Source organism: Dasypus novemcinctus, chromosome 3 (genome assembly GCF_030445035.2).
Source record: "Dasypus novemcinctus isolate mDasNov1 chromosome 3, mDasNov1.1.hap2, whole genome shotgun sequence".
NCBI lineage: Eukaryota > Metazoa > Chordata > Mammalia > Cingulata > Dasypodidae > Dasypus > Dasypus novemcinctus.
The window spans coordinates 136,039,331-136,052,648 of NC_080675.1; the positions used below are offsets into that span (position 1 = coordinate 136,039,331).

Sequence of the window (13,318 nt, forward strand, 5' to 3'; positions counted from 1 at the left end):
TTCAGTGCTTCATTTTGATTAGTGCAGATCATTATTCTTTCTTTCATTGCTAGTCCATGTACAGGGAAATGTTTAGAATTATGCCATGTAAGCACCAAGCTATTTTCTCAAAGTCAGCTTCAATGTTTGTCTCTTGAGGATTCCCCACAACATAGTTATTTATCCAGAGTCACTTAACTGGCAATTGTGCATTCAGGAACAATCTAATATGAGCCTGAAGGTTAAAATAATCCTTATTGGAGGTACCATATAGAAATAACAGTAACTTTTTACCAATAACACTCATAAAAAAGTGGTATGACCAAGTGTCAAATAACAGCCATCAACTTCCACTGGAGTTTTTAACATTTTGAAAGTCTTATTAAAACACTTCTAATCTCTCTATTCCAGAAAGATACAGGTCAAAAATACTACTTTTTTTTAACATTTATTTTTTATTTATTTCTCTCCCCTCCCCCCTCCATTGTCTGCTCTGTGTGTCCATTTGCTGGGTGTTCTTCCATGTCTGCTTGCATTCTTGTCAGCGGCACCAGGAATCTGTGTCTCTTTTTGTTGTGTCATCTTCCTGCGTCCCTCTGTGTATGTGCAGTGCCACTCCTAGGCAGGCTGCGGTTTTTTTTTTTTAACATGGGGCACCTCTCCTTGCAGGGTGCACTCCTTGCATGTGGGTCTCCCCTATGCGGGGGACACCCCTGTGTGGCACGGCACTCCTTTGCACGCATCAGCACTGCGCATGGGCCATTTCACCACACGGGTCAGGAAGCCCTGGGTTTTCTGAACCCTGGATCTCCTAAATGGTAGACAGGATGCTCAATTATTTGAGCCAAATCCACTTCCCTACTACTTCTTTATCAAGAAGAAATTGAGATACAGATTAAGAGATTTTCCATCTTTTAAAATAAGAATCTGCTGAGTCACCAGCAGTGCCTGGCTTCTCAGTCAGGCTGCCTGAGAGAGGTGTGTTGTGATAATTTGTTGACAGTATAATTCATGCTCCTGTTACTGTAGAAAAATGTGCTCCAGTATGTAGGATTTCAAATCATTCTCAATAAGAACTGTAAAGAAATGACACAGAGCTAAAGAATTGTTTCTCAAATTTTTTGGCCTCAGGAGCCCTTTACTCTTAAAAATCGCTGAAGATCCCAAAAAGCTTCATTTATGTGGGTTATATGTATCAATATTTATTAGAAATTACAACTAAGAAAAATGTAATATTCATTTAAAATAACAATGGCATGTTAATGTAAATGGTATTTTAAATGATTAATAACTATATCCTCAGAAAAAATACCACATAGTCATAACAGTGGTACTGACACATCTTTTTACTGCCTGGCTTAAGAAAAGACAGGTAAATTCTAATATCTGTTGCAATATCATACTCAAGTATGGAAAACTCCACTGTATGCTCAAGAGAGAATGAGAGTGAAAACAACATATAATGTCTGAGTATTATTATGAAGTTTTGACTTCATAATCCACTAAAAGGGCCTCATCACAAAAATCAATGAAAAAATATTAACACATACACTTAGTGTCATTCTATACACAGATAGTTTATGGTTTCCTTACATCAAGCCTTAAATTCCATTGCCTCTTCCCCTCCACTCTTTCAATCAGTGGCTCCCAGACAGCATGGGTCTCATTGTAATAGTGAACCTGGAAAGGCACAGAATTATAATATGGGGTCTTTCAACTTTAATTACATGATATTTCTATAAGCAGTTGGTAAAACCTATATACGATATACATATATGTATACATGCACTAATATAATACATATATACTACATACATAAACTAATGTACATGTCATTAGCCATTTAAAAAACCCACCTAAAGGCATAAGCAATGTATATAAAGAAGATTTGTTCTCCTTTACTCTTACTTTATTGCCATAAACAATACCAAAAGAATCTTGAAAAAATATTTACCAAATAAATAATACTGTACATCAACACATTGGATATTACCATTATTGCCTATTGACATATATTTTTTTTTCCCTGTGGCTATGTGCAAATGAATAAAGCTCCTCTCTTAATTTTGCAATTGTACTTTTAAGAAGTTGGCTCTGAAGGTACTAAATGATGTGGCCATACCTCTAGTGTCATGTGAGCAGTAGCAGTCATTAGGGAAGTCCAATATTTAATAATTCCTGAAAACTCAGACTCTGCCAATAATAAAGGTACAGTTCGATGTCCTAGACCACATTCTAAGGTAACTTGAACTGACTCCACACCAACAGCACAATTTTCCTCTATCAATGGATGTTCAATGTCTTTGAAATTTTCAGTTATTTCTGTTGCCATATCAACACCAAGAAACCAAGAGTTATAATCATTAATAGATTTGACATCCCAAAGATTATCCACTTCCTTAGATGTATCTTTGGATTCATCCTCTTTTGTCTTTGGAGATATAGCAGCCATGATTGTCATCACAGTATTAAGAATTATGGGTGAAATCTTGAAAAAAGAAAGGAAAAAAATTTAGAATTCTGCCCCTGATGAAAAGAATATATAACACAAAAATTTAAAACCAAACAGAAATATGAACAAAGAACATACAAAATCATATATCAAGTCAACTGTTTCTAACATTGGTTTCTGCCCAGGTTACTCTGGAAATAACTAGCTAACTAATTGTATAAATCAATGGCCCAAACCTAAAGTTAAACTGATCATTCAGGACAAAATGGTGTTATATGTACAGAAAAATGTAGAAATGTGACTGAATTTTTCATTTTTCAACCAGCTGCATTAACTAAATCAAAGTGTGTGATCCTCATCCAAAACTCATTTTTCTTACTGAACCATAGCCTTCATTTAATAAAGGTCTCATCAAGAAAAATAATGATCCTGTTGGGAAGCAGGGAATCACGATGGCTCCTGGGGGGGTTTGAAGCTTTATGTACCCCAGAAAGACATGTTCTTAAATTGAAGCCATTCATAAGAAGTGGTTGTGGCTCAACTGATAGAGCATCCACCTACCATATAGGAGGTCCAGGGTGCAGCACCAAGGCCCTCCTGACCCATGTGGTGAGCTGACCCACGCGCAATGCTGCCGCGCGCAAGGGGTGTGTGCCACGCAGGGTGTCCCCACATAGGGGTGCCCCATGCACAAGGAGTGGGCCCCACAAGGAGAGCTGCCCCATGTGAAAAAAGCATAGCCTGCCCAGGAGTGGCGCTGCACACACAGAGAGTTGACACAGCAAAATACCACAACGAAAAAAAGCAACCCAGTTTCCCAGTGCTGGGTGACAGGAATGCAAGCCGATACAGAAGAACACACAGCAAATGGACACAGAGAGGAGACAACAGGGAGGAAGGGGAGACAAATAAAATATATCTTAAAAAATTAAATTAAGTTTAAAAAATAAATAAATGTAATCCATTCCTGTGGGTATGGACCCATTGTACTGTACATAGGACCTTTTGATGAGGCTACTTCAGTTAAGGTGTGACCCAGCTCCTCCAGAATGGGTCTTAATCCTCTACCTGGAGTCCTTTATAAACAGAATTAATACAGAGAGAGAGAGAGAGAAAGCCATGGAGGCAAGAAGCTGAAAGCAACAAAACCCAGAAGGGAAGGGAGAAAACAGGAGGTGCCTCCATGTGCCTTGCCATGTGGCAGTGCAGCCAAGGATCACGGGCAGCTGGTCTTCACCAGTCTTTAGGGAGAAAACACTGTCTTGATGATGTCTTGATCTGGACATTTCCTCAGCCTCAGGCTGTAAGCTAATAAATTCCCATTGTTAAAGCCCCATTCATTTCATGGTATCTGCTTTGAGAAGGCTAGGAAACCAAAGCAGCTCCCCTTTCACTCACCCCAAGACCTGCAAAATACACTTCTTAGTATCTTTGGATTTTACTCACTTTCTTCACTCCAATCATTGTGCCTTAGTTCTACACAGATGATGTCTTCTACCACCAATCAGCATCCCTTCAGCCTATCCTGTATCATGATTATACCACCAAAGGAGGATCTAGCATGCATTACTTTCCAAGCTCATCTCTCAACTGAATCCTTTTTTCCCTTGCCTTATTAATGTCACCTATAATTAGTATTCCCAATTCTACAACTCCACTACATCATTCTTTACAGTCATATGAGATTATGCCTCTAAATCCTTAGAGAATTTTCTCACAGCTCTGCCTTTGTGCATATTATTGACTCTGTTTGGAAAACCCTTCCCATCCTTCACCATTATCTACCTTTCATTAGACTTTTGAAATTCAGTTCAAGCAGCCCTTCTTCCAGACAGTTTTCCTGATATCCTGGTCTAAGTTAGAGTCCCCTTGCCTGCACTGTCAACAGCACTTTGTGCATGCCACTGGCACTGATAATCATGATCAGTGATTTACTTTTTTCCACCACACACATTGTCAAGGTACTTGAAGGCAGGAACAATTAATTATCCCCTATGACTTGTACAGTACATCTGTTGTTAAGAGTTCAATAAATGTTGACTTAATAAATATATTTATATACAAATAAACAGAAGGACAATCCCCCCTGACCCTAAGCTAGGGCCTTAGAGGAAGTGCAGGCAAATTCAAGTTTTCCCTCCAACTTACGATTTTTTCATTGAAAAAAAATAATAAATCCTAAAAATTTATTTCTAGCATACTTGTCATTTTTACCAACGTATTATAAGCCAAATAAAACTTTTACTCATATCATTATTAAACTGAATACAATTATACCACAAATAAAATCCTAAAAATAACTTATTACAAATAAACTGAAAGCAACCTCATCTTCCCACCCTTTCTTCCCTTCTCTTCCCATCCCATCTCCACTCTACCTCCCAACTCACCCATATCAATATGCAAAAGCAATAACGAGGAGAAAAAAAATACCGATCATTTATATACATTAAAAGGTACTCTTTATAGAAAACTGAAACAAGCATTTGCACTAAAGAAAAATGTATTTTCTTGTTAGAGGCATTAATTGATCACCTAATATGTGAATAGACCTCAGAAAACTGCAAACACAATATTGTTACAAAACTAAGAATTAATTTTCCTTTAAAGAATATGATAGACACTAACCTTAACTATAAATTCTTTAACCACAATGTTTATATTTTGTTTTCCAGAAGGCCAGGTACATTTTTCCATAAATAAAGAACAGGGCTGTAAGACCTTGAAACAAATAAATGAAATTCACAATTCCTTAGTAATAGATCCATTATATATGAAATACATACTTACAAGAACCATGTCTTACTTAACTTGGGATTTTTAACTATAGCCTGCTACTAAAAGCAAAAAGTCTAATTAAATTAGCCAAGAATCTCTTGTGAGCGCTCTTCTGAACTAGGACAAATTTGTGAACACTGTTAAAAGATTTTAATTAGTTCTGATCAATTCTCTTACGCTAAATCTTTAAGTAATGATGTACATTTAATATCAACAGTTAAAAATGTTTCCTTTTGCTAAATGATGGCTCACTGTAAAATATACTTTCAAGGTATCTCTGAAAATGAACTAAAGACAATGGTAAGGGTAAATAAGTAAACAGTTTCCAGATGATCAACAGGTCTATCTTGACTATCATGTAGGGTCCATATTGAAATAAATTTCAAATCTTTAAACACAATTTATTTAAACTATGAAGGCTACTTCTTAATTATCATGAAATAAATAAATAAAATAATCCTTGTGTCAGAGATGAATGGGATAATTAGTATGGCATACCTTTAATCTTAAAACAATATATGACTACCCAGTGGAGTGATTAATACAAGTTTTCTGTGACAAGTCAAAAGAAGATGATCAAGAATGTTCTTCTATGAACTAGAGCAAATATAATCACTATTACAAGGTGGTAAGAATATGGTGATACATGGTAAAAATATAATTAATGTAACTTAACTAACATAACAGCAATATTTTAATATTCTTCCATTAATGGCAAAGAAGGTACTGGGTTAATAATAGGGGTGTAATGGAAAATATATACCAAATGTCTGCTATAGACCATAGTTAGCGGTAATAGTCTGATGATCTTCTTTGGTAATCTGTAACAACTGTTCCACCACAATGTAAGGTGATGGTGGATGGGTGTTGTATGGGAATCTCCACATTATGCATGACAGTTTTTTTAAAATCCACTTCTCTAATTAAAAAAAAAAAAATATATATATATATATATAAAACAAAAAAAATATATAAAAGATGATACTGCCAAAGAATATTTCATGATAAAAGTATAGACTAAGCTTAGCACTGTACTCATCACAGAAGTCACTTTGCCCACAAAATTTAAACTAATTTTGCAAATGAGCCACATGATATGATTCTCATCATAAAATTACAAATTAACATCATAAATAATTAACTTGATAATTAAGTTAATTGGCTAAAATTGTATTTTTCATAATAATTTGAAAGCATAAATGAAAATAACTTTTAATAACAACAAAACACAATCTCTTTTGGTCACATGAATCCACATGATATTTTTTCATTCCATGGTTAAATCCACATGATATTTTTTCATTCCATAGCTTTCAATATTCATTCACTAACTCATTGAGTATACTATGGTAAACAAAAGAAACAGCTGAAAACCAATATTGATGTGTACTAAAATTAAAATACCATTCAGCAGAATATGATATAATGAAAAGAAAAACAGTCTGGAGCTAGTCCTCAGCTCTCTCACTAACAGCCATGACCAAGTCATTTAACCTCTTCGGAACTCAACAACCTTACATGAAAAACTCCAAGTTTGAGTGAATAACCCTTAATGTCCCACAGATCTCTCAAATTCTAGGATTCTAAGAATCAATCATTTCTGCCATTCTTCAGGATAAAAGGTAATTCTTACTGTGGTAATGTTACTCCCTCTCTTTTCTCTGAGGAAAGGACAAGCAAGCACTTTAAGATCTCTCACAGAGGCTTCCATCATCTGTTCAAGTTTGGATGTTGATAGAGAGAGGTTACACTGGAACGAGGCTGTCAGAGCTGGAGCATCAGCCTTTGTCAGGTTGGCAACAAACACCACTTCTGGATCTATTATCATAGCCTTTAAAGTCATATTTGGTCTTACAGAGTCATCTGAAGAAACAAAAATAGGAACCAAAAGAGTTTTAAAGTAAGTCTTGTCACTTGAATACATGCTCTCTCCAAGTTGCTAAGTTGTTTCTAATATTCTGCTATAACAGATAGGGCGATTAATAATTTGTTGATTAATAATTAATATTAACAAATGCTGACTGTGTAGAAAATGCAGTCTGATCCCTGTCCACAGGGATCACTACCACTTTCACCTAAAAGAAATAATCTTGTCTTGAAGTTTTTTTTGTCAGAATTAAGGTTTATGTGCATACACACACATGAATATTATGTTATGTTGCAGGAACAAGGAAAGGAAAATCAGGGAAAGGAATATCAAGAAAAGGAAAAGCAATTCTGATAAAATGGACCAATCATTAGTACTGGTTCATGCTGATTTCACCATAAAGTCCACAGTCAATGTCATACTACCTATAATGTACATATATAAAATTTATATATGAATACAGATACCAGATATGATTACTGTTTAAGGATTAAAGGAGAATGGAAAAATGTTAATTCTGACCTTGCCAATAAATGGTAATTTTCCAATCTTGCTGAGTTATACAGTTAGGGAGAAAAATGTCTAAACTTAGACAATTATAATTTAACATTAAAAAACACTGATCTGTTTAGTAAGGCTAGAATAAAAGTATTGCAGAGTTGGGAAGCGGCTTCAAGGCATACTTAGAACAGGTTTTCAAACTGTGTTCCCTACGTTTAGGATTCAAAGGTAGTACCCAAGGGGTTTCATGAGAGTTCTCCCATGTCCCCACTTCTGCTTCTATCTGTTCAGTATGCTAAGATTCTTCAAAATATTTTCTTCAAATAAAAGATTTCTATTCTGTACAACTGGCTGCAAGCCAATGACTCAGGCTAATTCTGTTTATTTCTGGATGAGTAAAGAAATGTTTGTGGCAGAGTAAGAAAGAAGCAGGCCTCCTGGCTTCTGATCCAGTATATTTCTACTGTACCTTTTCCTAAAAATGTATGATTACTGAAGTTTTTTTATAGGATATGTTTGAATTGTAAAGATTAATTTTATATTCTTGAATTCTTCATTTCCCTTTTTTCTTATTTGTAATTTTTGTTAAAATATAAAACAAGTTATAAAATAGATAAATTAAATTACACTAACCCTTCTCTATCTTGATTTTTGCTGTGGCAGTCTGTCGTGGTAGAATCTGTGTTTCTTTTCCCATGTTTTCTGGACTCTGAGGCACAGCTTTGATAAAAAAATCTGCTACAGTCATCAGAAATTCCACACTGGCACATACATACAGCTTGTCAAGAATAGCATCAATTTGACTTCCATTCTTGTCTTGTTTGTAGTTTATATCAACCATAGAACTATTATCTTGGTCATTCTTCCTGTCAATCATTCTGAAAAAAAAAAGATATACTGTTCACTATTTTAAATTCCTACTAAAATAAATTTTAAAAAAAGATGAAAAATATCCTACATGCCTTAATAGAAATCTTTCTTTCATGTTTCAGTTTCTAATCTGAACAGGAAACAGGTCAGTGTTAACAGGAATCAAATTACCCAATTAGCAATAAAGACATAGTCTTCTAATCACCACAAAATTTATGTTATTAAGCAATTACAGAATATTTTATATTATAATTAGCAATGGCAATACTAGAGAAACAAATCAATGACTGCTGAAAAGAATTTAAGCAATTAACAAAAGATATTAATTTGGTTCTGTAAAAGACAACCTCTTGTATTATTTTAAAAAATTAAACTTCTCTGAAGGAATTTATCTGCAAAGATCATTCATTACAATTTAAGGCCAAAAGTATTCCATGCAACGTAGTAAGTGTTTATCAGGTATCTGCAGTAATAGTTCCCACACATATCCACTTGTGCTGGAAAGAGCAGACTACCAACCAGATGATGGCTTTTAGCACCCTTGCCTACACAGCTGTAGACAACTACCCATGGCATATCCCCAAACTAGAAAAACTGGTGGCACAATAGCACTCTTTCCCCACTTCTTATTCATTTCTCAAAAAATCAAAGGGCCCAGAAATATCCATTTTGTATTCACTGGAGTCTAAGTTTAAGTAGCAACGTACTTTTTCTTCAAAAAGCATCCAGAATCAAGAATTATGTGTGTCATTATTTGAATAAGAACATAATTACTACACTACTGAAGTGACATATTTCCTACATTGTAGTAAGTTAATACTTCAAGAATGGACTGATAATTTGAACAGGTTAGAAATCCCATTTCCATTAAAAGAGATTTTTAAAAATTAAAAGAAATTTTGCAGTACTTTTTTAAGACACACAGACAAAATAAACAAGACAAAGGAAAGAGCTATAGCTTTAAAGCTATTTAAAAAACAAAAACAATTCTGCCTACCAGGGATAATGTAGAAAATACATTCCCAACATTCCAACTCAAGTAAATTTAACTCTTAAATTCTTTTGGTTCCTGTTTTCAAGACAGTTATTATTAAAATTTCCCTTTACGTTATTCTTTAAAGATGCTGAATCTGACATTAACACTACTTGATGCAACTCAAGTCAGGAAATTTGAGCAAAAGAGAAACCTCCTTTGATAATCCCAAACCAAGCAATGCCTGGTAGCAATGTCAATCTTAAATTATATACAGCAAATTCAGATTTGACAAACCTCGATGTTGCTCTCTCAATGCCTTCTCTGAGGTCATCAAGGGTGCATGTCTTAAGTTTAATACTGACATTCATTGAGCCATCCTTAAACATCTTCCCCGCTGAGGCCATAAAATGTAGTCTGAGTTCACCCAGTCGTAAAATGTCATTATGAAATGAAAGTTTGGACTCCTGTGGTATATTTTTCAAGTAAAAGAGTCAATTATTGTAAATACTATGTAATTACCTTTAAACATATTTCTTAATTCAGAGACTAAATAGCAAATTAATCTCAAATTTTAAAAGTACTGCTAAAACACAAATGGAAGAGAAATAATACACATATTTGTATATACATCTATACATACACTAATAAATATTTAATGAGCTCTTCTGTACAAAACACTGTGATAGGAATTACAGGGTTTATGAAAGGACAAGGCATGGTAGATCTCTCAGTGAGGTTATTCCCTAACTTAAGAAGATAAAATAGAAATATTTAAAAGGAACTCCATAAGGCAGGGGTTCCTAACCTTTTTTGTTCCATGGGCCCCTCTGCCGGTGAGGTGAAAACCACAGACCCCCGTAATAAGTCCACACTATACTGTATATCATTTAATAAATATCACACTTGCACCAACACGTCCCCACAAGAATAATGTTTTTTTGAATTTCAGTTCAAGCTCATGGACCCCTTGTTAAGAACGCCTGCCATAAGGAGATTTTAGAGAATGGAGCATAACTGAATACCATATGATGTATAATTATTTATTTATATTTATAATCTCCTATATTTCACAGGGGATTTTAAATGGTTAGATGAAGAATATAAATATTAAAAGCTCAGATAAGTCGAAGAGATCATTGCAGGCTGGGAAAACTTCATGAAGATTGTAAGAACTTGACTTGGAGGCAGAGTGGGGATATAAACTGGCTAAGAAATGGGTAGAGAAGTTTCCAAATAAGAAAAAAACATGAACAAACAATTCAAGAAGTTCTGATCACACAAGGTACAGCTGATTAGGCTAGAATATTCTGATTAAAGAGTAGTAGGAGAGCATAAATACCAGATTAGGGCCCACTGGCAAGAGGCAAAATTCCTGAGCTATCTGTCCTGATTATATTATCTGGATGGCTCCATATCCCAGAGAAGTTTCACTATTTGGGGTAGTATCTACTTTGGCTGGCAACAAGATCCTGCTGAGATGTGCAAAAGCGCTACCTCTGGGATGGCTTCCCAACTCACTTTGAAGTCTCTTAGCCATACAAAAACTCATTTGTCTTTAGCTTTTCCCCCTTTTGGTCAAGGTCTTTTTCTTTTTTTTTTTTTTTCCAGATGCATTGCTTGTTGGTTCTTGGTAACAATCCTAATTGCCAGGGAGGCTCATCCTAGGAGTCATGTCCCATGCTGGGGGGAAATTACTGCTTTTATATACTGAGTTTGGCTTAGGAGAGGCCACATAAACTCAGCATAGTTTCCCTATGCATGACTCTATTGTCCTTCTATTTGAACCTATAATAGTACTAGAGTTGGTAAGTATACATCCAAGAGACTTAAATCCACGTGCCAGCTGAGCCCTCAATCTCAAAGGAGTTGCAATACCTACTCTCCAGTTCAATAGACTCACCCAGGACAACTAACAGGGAGGACATGACAGACAAACAACATACCAAGGAACCAAGAGTGCCTACAACTGCAAGCAGAGAGTTCCATCCAACAGATGTATGGGATCAAAGCCCTCCTCAATTAATGGTGGAATGGACATCACCATCCCAGAGTCCTCAGGATTGGAAAATGAACTATGGACTAAAATAAACTTATTAGTATTCTACTACAGACTATTGTGCTTCTAGCAATGGAAGAAATACCACTGCTGTGGAGTAGTGTAGTGACCCATGGATGATCTAGGGTTAGAGAGAAGAAAAAATAGGTGTAAGAGGGGGGTATTTTCAGGACTTGGGAATAATCCTGAATGACATTACAACAGATACAGGCTATTATATATCCAGCCATAATCTACAGAGTCGAATTGGAGAGAGTGCAAACTACCATGTAAACTATAAACCATGCTTAGCGGCAGTGCTCCAAAATGTGTTTATCAATTGCAATGAACGTATCACAATGATGAAAGATGTTGCTAATGTGGGAAAATGTGAGAGGTGTGGGGAGCAGGGCATATGGAAATTCCCTATATATTCTCTGTAACGTTTATGTAATCAAAATATCTTTTAAAAAATAAAAAAAATGTGGGAATAAAAAGAATAGTAGGGATATAGAGGCCTAGTTGAGCACTTAAATCCAAAACTAAAGATTTAAACTCTCATTTATAGAAAAAAAAGACTTCAATCCTTTATTCTACCACAACACATTGTTCTATATTCTCTAGAGATAGCCCCTGTATTTAAAAGAACAAAAACCGACCAACTAACAAAAAATGTGCAGGGAAGTAAAGAACATTATTCACAGCTGCTTCACTACAGAGCATGGAACTGATGAAAAAGGGTATTGATAAGGTGCAATCCTTGGCACACTGGTTTTAACTCTGCACCTTCTCTCACTCAAGAAAGCTTATTGCACACAAGTAGGTGAAAGATACATTATCACTGGCAAACTTTTAATGCCTTTAGTTTATTTTTTTAAGTAATTCACAAACATCTATACTTTAAATATGAATAGAAATGATCGAGGACAGATTTACTGATTGCCATATACTAGTGTATACAATTTGGAACAACTGAATGCTTTTAAGTAGAATGGGAAGTTGGAAAATGGCTAATGAAACTCCTTTAAGAAACTGAATTTGTGCCAATGTCCAAGACAGATGAAAAGAGAAAGAGTAACAAACAAGCAAGCCACCAGCAGTACTAGAAATGTGAGCTACAATGAATATCAAATAAGCAGCATTAGTGAGAACTGACATGAAAGAACAAATGTTCAACTCAAATGAAAAACTAACAGTACTCAATGTCTGAATGAATAAAGGTCACAAGGAAGCAAAAAAGGACACTGAGATTCTAAGATGGGATTCAGAAGAATGTTGTCACCTTAAGTGAAAGGAAGACTACATTTAATTGTTCATTTTCCACAAGACCATTTTCTGATGTTTTTGTTAACATTAAACTTTAATTTAAACATTAGAAATTAAGGCAAGTAATTGCAAAAATAATAACTATTTCACCAAGGCACAACAACAATAATGTATGACTATTACATAATTCTAAGAAAATATGAAATATAAATTAACATATATAAACACATTAACAATAGATATAATAACCACCATCAATACAGAACTGTTCTCAGCTATTTTCTGTCACTACTGGAACTTATCCACCATGTGCTTACTAAACTAGATGAGAAAGAGGAAATAGAAACTGAAGGAACTAAAATGGAAGGTAAGCATTATAGGAGAAAGGTAACATATAATTCTGGAACCATGGTAACCCAGCAGTATTTCTCTTGGCTAGGAAAAAATGCTCATTGGGAAAAGAATACACACTAGGAAAGCCTTCACACTGGGCAATATCAAGCACATGAAAGTTCACAGAACTACTCACAATTTGACATAATTAACTGATCAAATCAATACATATTTACTGGAAGACACTACATAATAAAAAAA

At 35.0% G+C, this 13,318-nt stretch overlaps 1 protein-coding gene across 3 annotated transcripts in view; it reads right to left on the minus strand.

The window, feature by feature from the left end:
* The window catches only part of VPS13C (vacuolar protein sorting 13 homolog C), a 228,122-nt gene that overhangs the window by 73,027 nt on the left and 141,777 nt on the right, over positions 1-13,318 (minus strand). For all 3 annotated transcript variants that reach the window (XR_011648437.1, XM_058294293.2, XM_058294292.2), the window contains 6 exons: positions 9,718-9,887; positions 8,211-8,455; positions 6,843-7,072; positions 5,060-5,152; positions 2,102-2,467; positions 1,573-1,659 (listed from right to left, as the gene is read on the minus strand). Coding sequence is in view for 2 of the 3 variants with exons in the window: in XM_058294293.2 (XP_058150276.2) it covers positions 1,573-1,659; positions 2,102-2,467; positions 5,060-5,152; positions 6,843-7,072; positions 8,211-8,455; positions 9,718-9,887 (1,191 nt within the window). In the remaining variant the exon portion in view is untranslated. The remainder of the gene's footprint in view (positions 1-1,572; positions 1,660-2,101; positions 2,468-5,059; positions 5,153-6,842; positions 7,073-8,210; positions 8,456-9,717; positions 9,888-13,318) is intronic.